This window comes from Scomber scombrus, chromosome 11 (assembly GCF_963691925.1).
Source record: "Scomber scombrus chromosome 11, fScoSco1.1, whole genome shotgun sequence".
NCBI classification, from domain to species: domain Eukaryota; kingdom Metazoa; phylum Chordata; class Actinopteri; order Scombriformes; family Scombridae; genus Scomber; species Scomber scombrus.
In genome coordinates this window covers 5,632,520-5,650,679 of record NC_084980.1, presented here as the reverse complement: position 1 = coordinate 5,650,679, position 18,160 = coordinate 5,632,520, and the positions used below count along the sequence as shown (strand labels likewise).

Here is an 18,160-nt window from a genome sequence, read left to right as displayed (position 1 = left end):
TAGCCAGCACAACTTGCTTGCAATGTTTGTGTCTTAGCTAGCAATACTAATGTTCAGAAATGACTTACAGTGATTATTAGGCTTAGGTAGTAATATACATTGATTCATTGAATTCAGCAATGATTGAACCCACCAAAAGAGCTCAGTAGTGACCAGAAATTAGTACGTAAACAGAGCAGCTAAGTAAGAGGTGAGACAAAACATGAAACCACAGACCGCCAGTTATATGCAATTGCTTACCATAGCTGTTCAGGTATGAATGAATCTTATAAACAAGTTGTAGCTGAGAGACTCACACCATTGATGCTGAATGAGTCAGCTTGTAGAAGCTCACTTGAGATTGAGCAACTTTGACAGCCGTGCGTTGTTTCATCATTAAGAGTACATTAAATAAAGTGAAAGCCACAGAATAAACATACTCATGACTCATGTAAATGTTAGCTGCTGAGCAATTTGCCCTACGAGCAGTGCTTATATGGGACGCTTTGATTACGACTGCATGAAACAGCTTTTCGAAAGCATGCACTTAACATAGCTGCTACTGAAGACAACTGGAGTGAGCTGAATGTCAGGCCGCATCAACCATAATGTGTTTACTGCTGTTGAATGTCATCAAATACCTGACGGTGATGCGGTCAAGGCAGTGAAGGAGAAAACATATTGAGAAAGATTGATGATTAGCTGACAGCGTAGGTGTGTTGCCTGCCATTGGTTAGACGTGGACAGCTGATGTCTCCATCGACACCCCCGGCTATGACAGCAAGGAAATTATGAGCGAGCATGTGTGAGGGATGGAAATGACAGATGGTTTGAGAGATAAAACTACAGACTTGAGCAAAAGAAAGTATTCCTGACTGAACTTTCACTGAAGTTCAGTTTGATTGATACCCTTCATGATTTTCTATATCATCAGTAAGATGTTTCAAAAGACAGACAGTGTGTTTTTCTGAATCATCAGACGCTTACAAGCATGCTTACAGGGTTCTTGGCCAGTTATTCCCCTTTGAGTAGTTACTGAAAACAAGTTTTTAATTTGTTGTTATGTGACGCTTTTATAGATTGTTGACAAAGTCAGTTTGTCCTTTTTTTAAATTTGGGAATTGTACACATAAAAAGATGACACATCCACTGGGAGGATACTCCCATGATCACACACACTTGGGAATGCATCTCTTTTATTGTCATAAAGCAAATTCCCCCCTCAGCCACCCTTAAACTCTGTCTCTTTCTCTCTCTCACGCTTGTTCCCCCTCTATTCCGTCAGAGACAGACAGCTCTGGAGTGTTTCCACGGATCATGGGATCGTGTAGTTAGCTGTCAGCCTGTAGACTGCGGCCTGCCTGATCAATCTCACGTCTACCACGCCATATTCAGCTGCCCCTGGGGAACCACCTTTGGTAAACAGTGTTCCTTCACCTGTGGATCGCCAGCAATACTACAAGGTAAACCGTGGATCTGTCTGTTCAATGGATCATGAACAAACAACTGACTGTAAAAATGTGGTCACACTTCATAGCACCAGACTAACCATGGAAAGATTTCAAAACATGCCTCAAAATGATGATACAACTAGCAATTTTCCTGTAAAACACAAATGAATGTAACAGCAATGGAAAGCCATCAGGAAGTGAAGCAGAACTCCTTCACACTGCAACTATGATGGTTTTTTGACAGTCTGTTATTGGCTGCTTTTACCAGTGAGATGAAGTGGAATTCAATTCAAAGTCACAATGACTTTTCAATTTGAAGAACAAACTTTTAGAGTTTCTCACAGTCATTTACAATACTGAATGATTGATGCCATAATCACACCTTAAACTAGGCTCATCCACTCTTAGAGTGGAGAACTAATACTACCTTAAGACCCACTTTCTGAAAATTGAAGCAACATTCTTCCAGTCACTACAGTCCATAAAATAAACTAGACATTAAACTTGATTTTATGCAATAATGGTTTAAAATTGGACACCTGATTTTTTTTACAGTGTGCATCCTGTTATAGTTATAGTGTTTGTTTAAACAAATTAATTGAAAAAACAGCTTAGACAAGAGGAACTAATCTACTGTGTTGCAATAAAATCACAGTGGAAATGCCATTTCCAAAATCACAACCATGTCTTCACTCAATGAGGCTTGCTCCTCATGTTGCTTTCTCATTCAGCTTTACAGTCTTTAAAATGTTACTGTGTTGCAGTCGTTGAAATTCAGGATGAACGCTGGTAGAAACATGTACATGGCATATTCTGGTGCCTTTATCACACACACACACACACACACACACACACACACACACACACACACACACACACACACACACACACACACACACACACACACACACACACACACACACACACACACACACACACACACACACACACACACACACACAAAGGCACAAATTCCATTCACTCAGATGTCCACAATGTTTTCAAAAACACTGCGTGGTTGCATCATAACCAGTCAGTACAAATATTGCCCGTGGCACCCATAATCAGGAGTACCACCACACATGCACAAACACGCACACAAATTTGTCCTCAGCCAAAAAGTACAAATTTGTGTGTTTTTGTGACAAAAGTAAAGACGCATTACTCTGCTTCAGTAATCCAAGTTACGCAATGTAGTAGATGCTTCTTGAAGTGATTAGATGGAACAAGCGTGATGTCCACACACTTATGTTCGTGGTCGGAAAGCCGCAGTGAAAGCTCGAATGTCACTGTAGAGTCAGCAGTAAGACCCATGTATTCATGATCTAAACACAGATTGCACAGAAATAATTCTATTTGTGGTTTTTGGTTTGGTGAAATATGTTTGAAGGCCATCATGCATCACTCAGCATTGAAAGCACGGTTCACGAGAATATATTCATTACACACCAGTCCAGCTGTAATGTATTTTGATAATCACAACACTAGCACAATGTTTAAATAGCTTATAAAAAAATGTGATGCCATGTTAAAGATTCATTACATTTTATAGACCCAATAAAAATCGTGAAAGGTTTAGGGTGTAACGATTCTCCACACATACCAGCGCTAATTCTTCATGTGGGGCCATACAGGCATAGAAAATATTAGCTTTGGGCAACATAGAAGCCATCATCTTCATCATTCTTCTCCACATAACTGCACAAGACAGAGCCATGAAACAAAACCAGAATGTTCTCCGGGGCTGAAATGAATCCATGATGTTGACCTAGTTGTGCTCCTATGTACTTTTTGTGTGTGCTTTAGTTGTATAGTACAGAACCTATATAGAACTATTATAGATGTATGTTTTAAAGCAGGCCTATAACTCTTGAAAGAAGAAACCACAAAATCTTCCTCTCATAAATTAAATGTTGAATTCATAAGCACTAAACAAAGTTGCTCAATTCAACATTCGTACAAGTACTGGTGCTACAGCCTCACCTGGTCTGATATGACCAGTACCTTATGGTGGCTAATGTTAGCATACTTTAGCTCACCAGGAGACATTTTTTTCTGTCCTGGCTTTTTTCTATTCTATTCACTCTGTCATGTTGCCCAGTGATGATTTCTTTAAAGTAACCAGCTGAAGAGAAACTTGCCGCTACAGCCTTGGTCTGGTGCGAACAGCAGCTTATGGTGGCTAATGCTAGCACTAGCTATTGCTGTCATTACGTCAGTTTGCTGACTCTTGTGTACTGTTAGCGTATGTGGTTTTATGAAGAAAAACAAGACGTTAGCATACTATAGCTCACCAGGAGACAGTTTTGTTGTGTCCTGGCTATTTTCCATTCCACTCACTCACAGTCATGTTGCCTAATGATGACGTCTGTAAAGAAACTTGGAAAATTAAGCATTATCCAGTAATTACCACATGTGGCCACCGGGGCCACTGCTCTGTTACAGTCTCACTTTAATGTAAGAAAAGTGGACGTGATGCCACCCTCTCCTCTCCTCTCCTCTCTTTAGGTGACAGTGACAGGTTGGTGTGTTTGGAGGACGGCCTGTGGTCTTTCCCAGAGGCCTACTGCAAAATAGAGTGTCCAGAGGTCCCAAGCATACCCACTACCAAGCTGCTAACAGCAGACTGCCTGGCCTCAGGGCATGATGTTGGCTCTGTCTGCCGTTACAAATGCAACACAGGCTTCTATGTAATAGGGAGTCTCAAAAAGAAGACACCGAGGTAAGTGTTGTGGGATCTTTTGCAGCTCAGTGGACAGAGAATAGCACTACTGCTGCAAGGGATTTGTGGGGCATTCACACTGAGATCACCAACATGAACAATTTATGTAGTGAAAACAGTATTTATATTTCATTTCCTGTGGTGTCTGAGTTATTCAGAGACTAACACTTCAAATTATAAAGACATTAATTATTTCAGGCATATCATTTTTTTATGTTCAACTAGGACTTAAAAAACTGCAACAACAATTCGCTGTAACCATGTACTGTGGGTTGTGCAATTCCTTTAAATATGAGTAAGTCAGAAAAGACAAAAGACTAAAGTAAATGAAATGCAGTGTTTTATCATCCATGCCTCCCTGCGTAATGGAGGAAATTCCTTCTTTTCCTTTATTTAACAAGATTCCCATTACGCACTGCTTAATAAAATTAGGATCTTTGATTTAGATATCTTATGCAACAGTATAAAAATGCATCACATGTACACCCAAACCTCCTAGGGCAAAGCTTTAAATATCAATGGGTGCAGTTTTAAAGAGGCATTTTTCGGTCCATCATCTGCAAAACTATATTCAGTTTTGTAACAAGCTCACATTAGGGTCCAATAAAATTTGTACTGCTGCTAACTGGGCCTCGTCATGACTTTGCCAATTATATTCATTGGGCAACTTGCTCATTACTGAACACAGTTCACATGTTGTTAATGAGATGAGGGTTTCCCGTTAGGAGGAGACACAGTCTATCCTACCGATCATGTCATTGAGTTCATGTATAAGATATGTAGCGATGATGTATTTTCTTCATTGTACTGTCGTGCATTGTGATTAAAATGCAGCATATCAGATATCTCACAATCTGTTTTACTATCTTTTACTATATGATACGGCCAGTAAAATATACATTTATAGTTTTGTATTATATTAAATTTCCATCCAATGAGGTGAAAAACTATTTTATGTAGAGATCCATTTGCAGCTGGGTATCTTTATGAGTCAAGCTTTCTCAAACAAATGTGTAAACATTTTAATAACCCCTGATGCTTTATTAGTCCAATATGTGAAAGTGAACAGCAGCACCTATTAAAGATCTTTAAACAGGCTTTTTACTCTTACCTTTGACACATGTACCCACGTAAATGTATGTTATAACACATACTGTTGCATTTACACACTACATGCCACACACTGGAGATCTCTTTTACTGTAGAGTGGGCAGTACTCTGCAGTATGTTTTTTGTTATCGAATCAGTAAAAGTAAAACGGGACAAAAGAGAAGTTGAGCGGGGCTATAGAGTGTGTCTGTGTAATATGTGTGTACGTGGTTTCCTAAGGGAGTTTTGTTGTAATACACACATAGTACACCTGAACCCAACTAACACTTTAAACTAAACAGTTGATCCATCATTTTAAACTGCAGTGAGAACATGCAAAAGAAAAGAAAGGAGAAGACATGGGAAAAAAATATCATGTAGTCATGACAATCCACACGGAGACAAAACAAACGCTGAATGCACTTGAACTCCTAAAAAGCCTGTTGGTGCCGCTTGGACATAGAAGTAATGTTTTGTTTTCATATGCTCCTGCTGTCTCTAGGAAATACTTCAAGTTGGAGTGCCTGGAGGGGGGACAGTGGGAGAAAACTGGCTGTGAGCCAATATCCTGCCCGGCCCTACCTGATGTATTCCAGGGCATGTATACCTGCACCAATGGCCTGTACTATGACAGCCTCTGTACCCTAAAGTGCCCAGACGCTTCAGAAAATGTAAGATTCCAGATGTCCGTTTGCTTTATCGACAGTCATGTGACAATCAAGACTCAGTTTCAGTCATTCAGCTCAGAGCAGGAGCCATTATGATGACTGTAGCAGTAGTTATAGCTGCAGTCATGCATCAATGACACAGCAATTGTGGACTGCAACATGGTCAAAGTTTTATTTTATAAAGTTTCTTACATTACAATGTTTAGAATTTCTGGGTGCTCTCTTTTTACATTTAGAGATTTAGAGGCTACATTTAGAATGTGTGTTAAAAATTATGAGACAAAAGCCTTTTAAAGTGAATTTTTATATGAAGGCTATCATTTAAATCCAAAAATAAACTTATTTATTACTTAATTAATCTGTTGCATTACGGTTGCAATTCAACTGAAACTGAATCAATTATTCCCCATCAAGTTTCTCTCGAGTTGTTGGAAGACAGTGCAGCAGCAAACGTGTAAGACCGCACATAGTTCCTTGATGACCGCAATGAATTTCAGTACATGTGTTTGTTTCCAGATTGCGATTCGCTGCACTAAGGACGGTAAATGGACAGCACAGTTCACCATGTGTTCCAGGCTCCAGGGATCCTGCTCTGCTCCTCCCGACCTCAACTCTGTAGAGTACAGCTGCGATCTGGGGATGGATGTCGGTGAGAGTCATTTTCTTTAAGGGATGACAGCGTAATCCATCAAATAAACACTCCTCATTTTATTCTCTTTGGGGCAAAATTCTGTCAAACAGTTAGTCATATTTGACTAGACTGGATGCGCAACTTCTTGACAGATGAGACAGTCATGATGGTGGAGCATCAACATTTATGTTTCCCTTTTCTCTCATACTCATCCGTCACTGTATAATGCCTGTCTTTGACTTGGGTTTGGAGACTCATTGACTAGCACACAGTATGGGAAATCTAGTCCAGATTCAAGTGTACAAAATATTCTTTGAAATATGACACATCTGTGACAAAAATAAAGAGTATGCAATATGTTTGAGAAGGTAAATTGGAGTACAGATGCCACACATTGAGAGCAATTGGCCGATAACACCACTTTTTTTCTTTAAAGAACAAATTTGGAGGAATTTGGAAGGAGAGGAATATGTCTGCACTGACTCAATATACCAAAAATATCAGTTCTGCTTATTATTGTTGTAAATGAGGTTTTGAAGCATTTTCTGTTTGGAGTGCCGGGTGTTAAATGAAATCACCAGTACACGCTTTAGCAAATATTTGTTGAACATTAACCGTTTGGCATTGTGGGACTGCGAAAATAAATCATGACATCACGCACTGGCAAGCGGACAAAAGCGGTGTTTTTAAACCGATATGTAGATTTTGTCGGGCTGGCGTTGAAATATACTGATATTTTATGGCACCGTAGGAAAATGTGTTATTAAATACCAAGAGGATACTCCTGGGAACTTGAATTTACAGACGTACTCTCACAAGCTCACAGACAAACAGTAGTATCGCTCTTACTGTACGGTGACGCTTGCCAAAAGTCCGAGCCACAGATGACAGATGACGGCGTGGTCTGACGTTCTGTGGTCTGTTTTCTCCTCAATGTTTGCGCATGAATAAATTCAACAGATGTTAATGAGGGATAGAGGTAAGTGTTTGATTTAAAACATTTTTTTTTTTTACACCTTCCTTGCAGGTGCTGTTTGCTACCCAACATGTGTAGTGGCTCTGGACATGGATCTGCGTGACCCGGTGGTTCTGCCCAATGGCACTACAGCTGACTCTTTAAAGCACTGGATGCTGCCCACTAAAGTCCAGGTGAGGAGGGGTGTCAGCTTCCTCCAGTTTGTTTTTACTCCAGTTATTCTGTTTGAGTTCACTTAAGGTCAGCTCAGTTCTTTTCTGTACTGCACCGTTACCTCTCAAATACTAAATAACTCAAAAAACAACATCATTCATCCATTTCCTTATGCATTATTAAAATATTTGATGTTTGATTAACTTTCATTTAATATCATTTAAGCATATCTCCACTGCATATTTAAAAAAAAAAAAAGGAAAAACAGCAGCCAACACAGAGGGAATGTCTTCTATTGTAGTCACACAACTAATGTTGCTACACATCCACGGACATGGACAGAAGACACATAGCAACACATCTTCTGGTTTCATACTGACTGTTGTCTTAGTGGTATACCAACACAATTGTGGTTTTTTACTCAGCAGGTTCAGTGCTGTCAGTCTGTGAAACCTGGTATGCACCCTGTCCCATTGTGGTTTAAAGGTTAATGCTTTAGGTGTTTAGATTCATCTACTGCCTCTCAGACAACCATTGTTTTTTTTCTCCTTATGTCACTATGGTAGTAATGGAGACTTGAGAGAGATGGGATTAAAAAAAAGAATGGTCAAAACTGAAGCTGCAGAGGCTGAGATATCATGACTGTAACTACTTTAGTAAGGCTCAAACGCCAAAAATATTTTATATTTTTGGAGTTAAACTGTTAAACCTGTTAAACCTACCTATACAATATGTCTCATCATGCTCTAAATGCTGTTCAGAGGATTTACCAAATATGTATTTTTTTTAAAAGAACAACAGGTTTCAAGATACTTTGTAATTTTTTCTTTTTGGCCTGATCATTATTCTGATATTGAATATCTAAAAATCAAATTATCTGCTGTTGGCAGCATAAATGCAATTTTCTTCTTGCAAAATCTATATTTGGTAAAGACTAGTTTTATTCACAAGCTGGCATTAAATATATTAATATAGTTATACAATATGGTTCTAATTAATGCCCAGGTGACTCAGTTCATTAAAATACAGAGCTGAGGTGCAGGGTGGTGTGAGGAGGGGTAGGGGGTGATGTACAGATCAGCTTTCAGATGTGGCTGCACCTGTTTCTAAGTTGTTTCATTTTGCATGATGTGGTGAAAAATGAGATAACTTTGATTGGTTTAAATAAGCAACTAAGTAAGGGATTGTGGTTTCACTACCATTTGGAAACTTTTGGCAGCTTTCGCAAAACAGTTGTTGTTTTGTTCGCCTGCTGCCATGCGACCGATCCGGGGCGCTGTGAAAGCTGATCCGTTGACAAACAGCGTTGAGATTTTTTTTTTCTTCTTTTTATACACAAAAACACCCATCAGAATGAATAATGCATCCAAACATCTGGTGGTCTGAACAACAGCACGGAGTAAACTGAGCTACTGCTCCAGACTGACTCACCTTTATGGATAAGCCCAACACTAAGATCAGTTACAGTTTAAGACAAAGACGCCTAATTTGTGAAACAGTCGATACACAAACACAGTGGATTTACTCACTTAAACAAACACACTTACGGAGCCTCACTTTGTGATTCCTTGTGAGCCAGAGTATGGAGTTGTGATTTTGAACACTAAAAATACTTCTCAAAAGGGTTTGTGCTTTGTTAGGTTGAAGCCAGTAATGTGAGGCATCCATACAAGGAAGATCTAGACCAGGTTTTCAATAAAATATACTGTTATTCCTGATTATTTTTACTCGCCAGTCACAGTCAAGGCTTCTGATCTTCTACTGCACATCCAACTTGAGATAATTGTCAAGTTAAGTTTTTCCTCGGTGGGCTTGGACACATTTTATTAGTGTCTCTCACTAGGGTACTCCTAGATATTCTTATAGTCCTAGTTATAATATGTATTATATATACAGTCACCGGCCACTTCATTAGGTACACTTTTGTAATCTAATTCAATCCAATACAACAGCTCTGCTATAAATTCTCCTTTATCAAGTTTATACATTTTACATTTTTACTGACATTGTCAAAAAAATTCTACTAGTGTTCCTAAAACTTTGTATGTTTGTGTATAACAAATCGCTTTAACTGGAATTAACTACACAATTATTAATTGCATTACAAGACCTTGTTATAAATATATACCCCCTTAACATACATTAGAGATAATCATTACTACATTCCAATTTAAATGTAAAAAAAATCTAGTAACTTGTAAGTCTTCTACTGTAAAGCATTAAGTGGAGTGGGATAATTCAAGCTATTTATAATCTTTTCTGGACATTGAAGTGATCGCCTCTACAGACGACAGAAAATTGCTGTGAAATTATTATATTTTTTGTTAAAAACAACTCCTTTCTAGTTTAAGTAATATTTTAAAAAGTCAATATTGAAATCAAGCACCTTTTAAAACAGGCATATTTTGCAGTACAGTCTTGTGAATAATAACACAATAAATGACGTTGATTTCAAATAAAGAATGGTTTCAAGATGCTTCAAAAACTGGTCCAAAGGTCTCCCTGAGTGACTGAAAATGACCACAAATCACTCTCTCTCAATTTTTAAATTCATCATAAGACGTGTAAATGTGTTTCATATCTGGTTTTTGACTGACTCGCTGGCAAGGTAGTATCTTTTACAGTTTTCTAGAAAAACATTTTTAATTCCCAGCAGAACCAGATACACACGCCATCACACAACAGAATCCTCCCAATGTGTATTTGAGAGTGTGTTCGTTATCATTTCAAGTGTTTTCACATTACTGGAAATCACAGGCAGATAGCAAGAGTAAAGGTTGCAGCTGACGTCAAGCCTTTGAGGAAATACACACATCTCTCACACACACCGTGTATACAAGTCACTATGAACAAACTTAGGAATGTCAGGTCTTGGTTCTGGGGTTAGAGTGCTGTTGTTTTTTGTTATAAAGGTGGGTCATGTTACCCAACATCATATCTCAGGAATCAGCTTCTACGTGAACGCTGTCGCAAACACTGCTCTAGTTTCACCTTACTTTTGGGTGGTCAGAGAGCCAGCCAGTAAATGCACCATTGCCAAGGTCAAATAGTTGGATGGAGGTCTGGTAACTTGCGCCATATCTCTGACACTGCCTTGTGATTTCGAGGCATTGTGTTATCTCAAATTCAGAATCAGGTCTCCTTTGCTGCGTCAGGCTGCTCGGGAAATCACAGGGGAGGATCCGCTTTCTCCATCTGTATTTGTTAGTCAATCGGCTATCTGCTAACCACCTTGTAAATTCCTGGGGTCAAATAAATTACACGAGACCACAGCCTCACCCAAATTTCACCACAAATTTTGATGTTTTGCTTCCACTTAAGTCGAATAAAACCCTTTTTTCCCCTTCCATCACAAATTTTTCATGCATAACAAACAAATAACACACAAATGTACTGCATATGTCTATAAAAAGAACACGTATCTGCACAGTCGGTAATCAGAATAAGTGCAAGATGTAGGCTTGTTCATTTGTATGTAACAGTTCATTTTAAGGGAGGCCAAATGCTAGTGGATCATCGGCACAAATTTAACAGTATCTGAATCAGTCGACACTATGAGGAATGTAATGTGCTGATTTGCCACTAAATTACTAAACTGTAAGCATATGAGATGCTCTGGTTGTATATTTTCATGTGGAGTCCTTTACATAATGGACATACACAATGTCCACAATGCCACCTTCAAGTCAAAGTTTGTAATAATCTGATTTCTACAAACTTTTGCTGTGGATATTCAAGGTTTCCATTAGTGACCTCCTTGATCTTTCCTCCAGTGCCAATGTTTCCTCTGTATTTCTACAGGAATAAAGGGCAGAATCCCATTAAATTTAGGGCACACGTCCATTATCCCCAGAGGATGAACACAAACCATTTTCAGTGCTCCATTGGCTTTTCCACCACCGAACCAAAATGTCACATTTGTACACGTGTTTTATAATCCAACAGGCATATCGCCATGAAATTTGTTGACCACATTCATGTTCCCAGATGAATTTAACTGAATTTCAAATAAACATGGAATAGGTTTGGCTAGACGATTGCCAGTTGCCCAATTTCTCTTGGAATCTTGGAGTTGTAGATATTTGAAAAAAATTTTTTTTTTCGTAGCATTGTAAATATTTCTCATCCAGGTTGGCTCTAAAGTTTAGATTCAAATGTCATTCTTGACTTTGGAAACAGTAGTTGGTAAATGAATCTCATCACAAAGTCAGTGATGACCTTAAGATCTTTCAGTTATTTAGTGACTTCTACTATATACCACTTAGAAATGACCTTTGAATTTGGTTAATCTGTCAATTCCTGTTTTATTAAATGTTATCTTCAATTCTGTCACCCAAGACATAAACACCCCAAATAGTTGGATTGGTGGTTTGATATTCCAAATTTCAATTTAATACTGCTACTGTTCCCTATAATCCAGTCCTACTTTGGCGTGTCAAGCCTACAAAAAAAGAAATGTGTTTGTGGCTGTGGCTTGTTTTCCATGGCAAACACCATGGTGATCCATTTCTTGTGGCTGCATTGCTCAACTTTTGTCCTCGTGTGCCTTGTTTTCCAGAGCATAGTCTGCACAGGGATGATGAAGTGGTACCCTGACCCTCAACACATCCATTGCATCCAGTCATGTGAGGTAAGAGCCAAACAGGTCCTGCGTCAAATAAACCGGTACGTGCGGATACTGTCTTTCATCCATCCTGCCCTTTTATCCACGATGCAGATTGTGAAGGCCAACACAGCAGGTAAATACGGTTGCATCCAACCTTGCCCAGGTTTTTGAAACTGTTACATGGCTGAATGTCTATTTTAGTCATAACTGATACTGCATCTGGCCAAGAACTACAAAATATTTACTGCAGATGAGAGTACCTGAGTTAAGATTCTTCCTTTCTATATGTCGCAGATCTGAGCAGACCAGAACGAGTTTTATAAAATGAACGAATGGTGGTCATGACTGTACAGTGTGTCCAGTTTTGAACCGTACACCTGTGGACTTCCATGATATTGTACATGCACTCGTCCTTTGGTGTCCATTCAAGTTGATATCACGTATCTGCAACTCTAAGGCACTTTGTGAAAACGGTGTTTGATACCTCTTGCTTAACTGCTTCTTACATAACTTGTCTAGTATGTGCGTATGTGTTCTTTCAAAGCCTCAAGGTCAGAAGGATCTCAGTGAGGTTTTCATCCTGTTATTATCAAATATATTTTATTAACATCGAAAAAGGGAATACTTAATCCTTAAAACAATTACACCATTTCTGGGCATAACCACATTAAATTTACTGCTTTAGCCAGACTTTTCCAATAATATTAAACATGAGGCAAAACACACTGTAGCCCTGTTGTCATCACTATTCAAGATACCAGAGCTAGTGTGCAATGTGCTTCACATTTCATGATGACAAATCTCAGGCAGAAATTGATATTCTCACACTTCAAACTTTAAAAGAATCCTTTTCAAATGTGTCCAAATAGTTGTTTTTTTTTCCAGGGATCTGGGCATTGCCAAATGTTGTTATGCCTGCCAAGACTAATGGATTATCTGATAAAGGAAAATCAATTAATCACTGGATTATGTTAGATTTAGATTAATTATTCAGCCTGACACAAGGCCTTTAAATCTTTCTGCCTAGTTTAAAAACACTCTACTTAATAGGTGCAGGAACTCTCATACTGTTTTACAAAGGGACTAGTTTCATTTTAGTGACAAGGTAAAAAAGTCAAATGTCTGGTGAATGTACTCATGTAAGTGCCAGGTAAAAATGATTTTGATAGGAAACTGTAACTCAATACGACAAAGTGAAAATTAACTTTAAGCTTATTACCACGTGTATGATAATAAGTGTATACCTATAAATTCTTCTTTACTGAGACAGAACAAACAGCATATAAAGTGGAAGCAAGTCAGTTCAACACAAATATTCATCCTGCTTATTGGTTACAGGTTTAAAATAAAAGTGATGGACCTTTCCTCCTGTTAGATGTAAGACTTTGCTCTGTCTGAGCTTACACACAAAGAAAAGAAAAGAAATAGTGGATAGAAAGTCATCTTAGTGTGATGCAATACTAAGAATGAAACTAAACCTGTCAGTTGCACTCTTACACTACAGTCTGAATTATGAAAGACAAAGAGACTAAATCTAAAATCTAGGTTTACACTCCTCAAGCAGTATTGTGCTTTCATTATATTCTTCACAGTACCGGTGTTGACATTTTCTTATTTACTCTGTGATGAAGTGGCTGTAGGTTATTTCACATAAAAACAGAATTGCATCCAAGTAACTTTGATTTCTCCTTGTCCCATTATTAAATGGGGAAACTCCTGCTGTGCCTTGTTTATGTTCTTTCATTTTCTGTAATAGAGAATGTTGGTTGCGGTGAAGCAGAGGGTTTGAAGTGGAGGTGTTTTGCTTGATGTGTTTTACTGAAAAGGAGAGGATTACTGGGATTTTTTTCAACTTTCGTAATGTTGCCATGATATCTCAGCACCTGCCATAGATTACATTACATTACATTTTTGAGTTGAACATTAGTCACAGTGTAGCCTACGTCATCAGTACAGCTGCTACAGTATGTTCACATGTGCCATAGCTATGCTATCAGAACTATAAATACACCTATAGCATGAGGATTCAGATTGCTCTGTAGTTTGGTATGACTATTCAAAATATACCACTGTCAGGTCAGATCATTTCCCCAATACCCATACTTTGGTCAGTGGTGGAAAGTAACTAAATACATCTGATGAATTACTGTACTTAAGTAGAATTTGTCAGGTACTTTGCTTGAGTCCATACATTTGATGCCACTTTCTACTTTCTACTCCACTACACTATGTCTATAGACAGATAGTTACTTTTCAGATGAATCAGTATCAGAACTTTGTTTTTTCTTTCCTCTCCCATTAATCATCTCACTGCTTTTCAAATTGATCTGGTGAACCTTTGGAGGGGCCTGATCTCTATCTTGGGAACCACTGGACTAAACTAGCTAACTGTATATGAAGTAGTGTAAACTAGCTCCACCTCCAGCAGCTACAACAGTAACATGCTGCTCTAACAATGATGCTTCACTATTAATAATCTAATGATGTCATATATAATAATATATCAGTCAGAGGGACCAAACCACTACTTTTACTGTAATACTGCATACTACATCGCTCATAATACTGCAGTACTTTTACTGTAATACTGCATACTACATCGCTCATAATACTGCAGTACTTTTACTGTAATACTGCATACTACATCGCTCATAATACTGCGGTACTTTTACTGTAATACTGCATACTACATCGCTCATAATACTGCAGTACTTTTACTGTAATACTGCATACTACATCGCTCATAATACTGCAGTACTTTTACTGTAATACTGCATACTACATCGCTCATAATACTGCAGTACTTTTACTGTAATACTGCATACTACATCACTCATAATACTGCAGTACTTTTACTGTAATACTGCATACTACATCACTCATAATACTGCAGTACTTTTACTGTAATACTGCATACTACATCGCTCATAATACTGCAGTACTTTTACTGTAATACTGCATACTACATCGCACATAATACTGCAGTACTTTTACTGTAATACTGCATACTACATCGCTCATAATACTGCAGTACTTTTACTGTAATACTGCATACTACATCGCTCATAATACTGCAGTACTTTTACTGTAATACTGCATACTACATCACTCATAATACTGCACTACTTTTACTGTAATACTGCATACTACATCACTCATAATACTGCAGTACTTTTACTGTAATACTGCATACTACATCAATCTCATAATATTTATGCACGTTTACTGTGGTAGGGTTTTTCATGCAGGACTGTACTTTAACTTCACTAAAGTATCTGAATACTTCTTCTACAGCTGGTCCATAACTGTATATAAACAACTATGCTGTGTTTCCTGCCAAAACTTCTGTTGATATTGAAAGTCCTCAGCATTTAACTACATCTCATGGTCTTCATCAGTGGACAGAGTTTGCTCAGTTGCTATGGAAATGGTACAATTGCCATCACATGAATTAAATATGGAACTGGTCACATGATGACCGGTGGTTGTATATGTAGGAGACACCATTTCACAAATACTCTTTGTAGAAGTGAGACATCTCCACGGCAACCGAGCAAACTTCATCCATTGACGAAGACCATGAGATTATGTCGAAAGCTCCAGAAACCTTGAGGTATGATTATTTTGTGAAGATCTACTATTTCCAAGATCAAGAATGAACTTTCACGCTCATTTCACCATCAGGCCAACATTTCCATTTCTACGCAAGAAATATCAAAACTAATGGGCCATGAAATTTCCTGAGCACAGTCGAGCTAAAATCTGAGGGTAAAAATTCCTCAGATTTTGATGACCTCATGGTCTTCCCTCCGGTTAGAAGGATAAACTCCTTACCACCTTACCATAGTAATAGTTTGTTTCATTCAACTCCTTTTTTCATTTGTTATTGTGGAGTGTAATTAACATTGCAACCTCTATGGGCTACTGTAGGAAGACTTTACAGTTTTGGGCTTATGTTCCGTATCATTATAATTCGTGTGCCCTGCAATTTGTATCATAAATGAAAGTTTGTTTAATCTACAATTTAACGTCCATCTCTGCTCAGTAATATTTTAGCAGTGACAGTAAATCATCTAAAATCATAAAGCCAGATAGTTTTTATTTGGCATTCATCCGTTGGGTTCAGAAAAGGCTGGAACTACCGATGGAACACATAAACTGTTGATGTCTCACGGTATTAAAATATTCTTCCTACCTGCCAGCTCTACATTTTCCCCTTCCACCTTCCCGTGAATGTTGCTAGGCAAAACAGTTGCTTATAACCCACTCCTCCATGACAACACTGTAAATTATACCAGACCACATGTGCTGCATATACTCTATGCCAGATCTCATCCAGATGCCATAGCTCTCTCTCTTTCTCTTACTTACACTCCCTCGCTTTCTTTTCGGTCTTTAAACCAATTCAACAATTAGTGTGAATGTCAGCTGAGGCGTCCTACTGCATCAGCATGGCAGCCCCTGTAAAGCTGACAGGCCCAGACTGTGTTCAGTAGGGGTTTTATCTACTTTTTAGCCTTAACAGAGGGTTACATCACTGATAAAATACCTGTCCTTTCTTTCTAGAAGTGTCATTTGTCAGCATGTCTAAATTGTTTCCTGGACCAATAAGGAAAAAGAATGTGATAAAGTGTGTAACTGAAGGCCAATTAAATGTATTGACTCATGCATCACTTAATGTGAGGCATTTGGGAAAATAGGCTATAATCTATCTGTTTAAACTGGTCTGATGGAGGCTGTGCTAATCCCCTTGATCACATGACGAAGCAACAAGATAAGCAATGATGGGGGATCACATTAATGATCAGGGATAGCTGTGTTTATATCACAATAGATCTGCATGAAGTGGAATATTCACTAATAGGACATATCTGATTTATTGGCCGCACTCTATCCACTAGCTTAAACAAAGTGTCTATCAACTGTGATTACAATTGCACGACTACAAACTATTGATAAGTATATATATACACTACTCTGTTCCTTCAAATGTATTTTGAGACACACGCTGTAGCTGTATGATTGAAGACAAACACGACCAAAACAAATTAAACAAATGAGTCCCTATAGAGTGAAGGCAGCCAGAAGAGTAGAGGTTGCTAGTTCATAGGACAGACAGCCCTAACTGTTGGACAGCGGGATAACAAATGATATTTGGTAAATTTACAATAAGTGGAATTATAGTAATCTTTCCACAGAACAAATTATTTGGAAGAAGCTTTATTAGCTTTCCAAATACAAAGCTTATTATCCAAGAGAAAGTCTAGAAATTCTGATTAACTTAGATAAAAATGTCTGATTGCAGACATACCATCTACTGATTATTCTCCTTAGTAATGGAAATTTGTACTCATCTGTCGCAGGAAAGTTTATTAGTTAAGCCTATGGGCCCTATTTTAATCACGCATGTGCAAAAAAGCACTAAGCGGTAGGTCTTGGGCGCTGTTTGACTGCTTGGTTGCGTCCAAGCGCACCTGCTATTTTTGTTTCATGTTTGTGTAGCAGAACAAAGTGTAGAAAGGTTGGATGAGGGTGAATATGGACGGGAGGGTGTGGTGATTAATGAATACTCTCTCAGCCGGTCTAGCTTCATAGCTCTGAAACAGCCGAGCCAATCACAGTGAATCAAACAGTTACATTAGCTCATAAAAAATATGGTTGGTCAAGCCCTTTTTTGATCCCATTAATCTGACATATTGTAATCGATGTGACAGCAGCGCCCGTACTGTGATGCATTTAAGGAATAAAACATTATTGACACTACTTTTGCTAAAAATACATTTGGGAAGGAGGCACAGGATTGATGAACCTTGGTAATCTCCCACATAAAAAAGAAAACCGAGTTATAACCAAGTATAGAGGTTACTTTGTAGCAGCCCGGTGTC

The 18,160-nt window shown here is 38.3% G+C and overlaps 1 protein-coding gene across 2 annotated transcripts in view; it reads left to right on the top strand.

The window, feature by feature from the left end:
• pappa2 (pappalysin 2) overlaps positions 1 to 18,160 on the top strand; it is a 77,004-nt gene that overhangs the window by 47,932 nt on the left and 10,912 nt on the right. For both annotated transcript variants that reach the window (XM_062428581.1, XM_062428580.1), the window contains exons 20-25: positions 1,265 to 1,442; positions 3,939 to 4,152; positions 5,744 to 5,912; positions 6,426 to 6,558; positions 7,568 to 7,689; positions 12,228 to 12,299. In XM_062428581.1, coding sequence (XP_062284565.1) covers positions 1,265 to 1,442; positions 3,939 to 4,152; positions 5,744 to 5,912; positions 6,426 to 6,558; positions 7,568 to 7,689; positions 12,228 to 12,299 — 888 coding nt within the window. The remainder of the gene's footprint in view (positions 1 to 1,264; positions 1,443 to 3,938; positions 4,153 to 5,743; positions 5,913 to 6,425; positions 6,559 to 7,567; positions 7,690 to 12,227; positions 12,300 to 18,160) is intronic.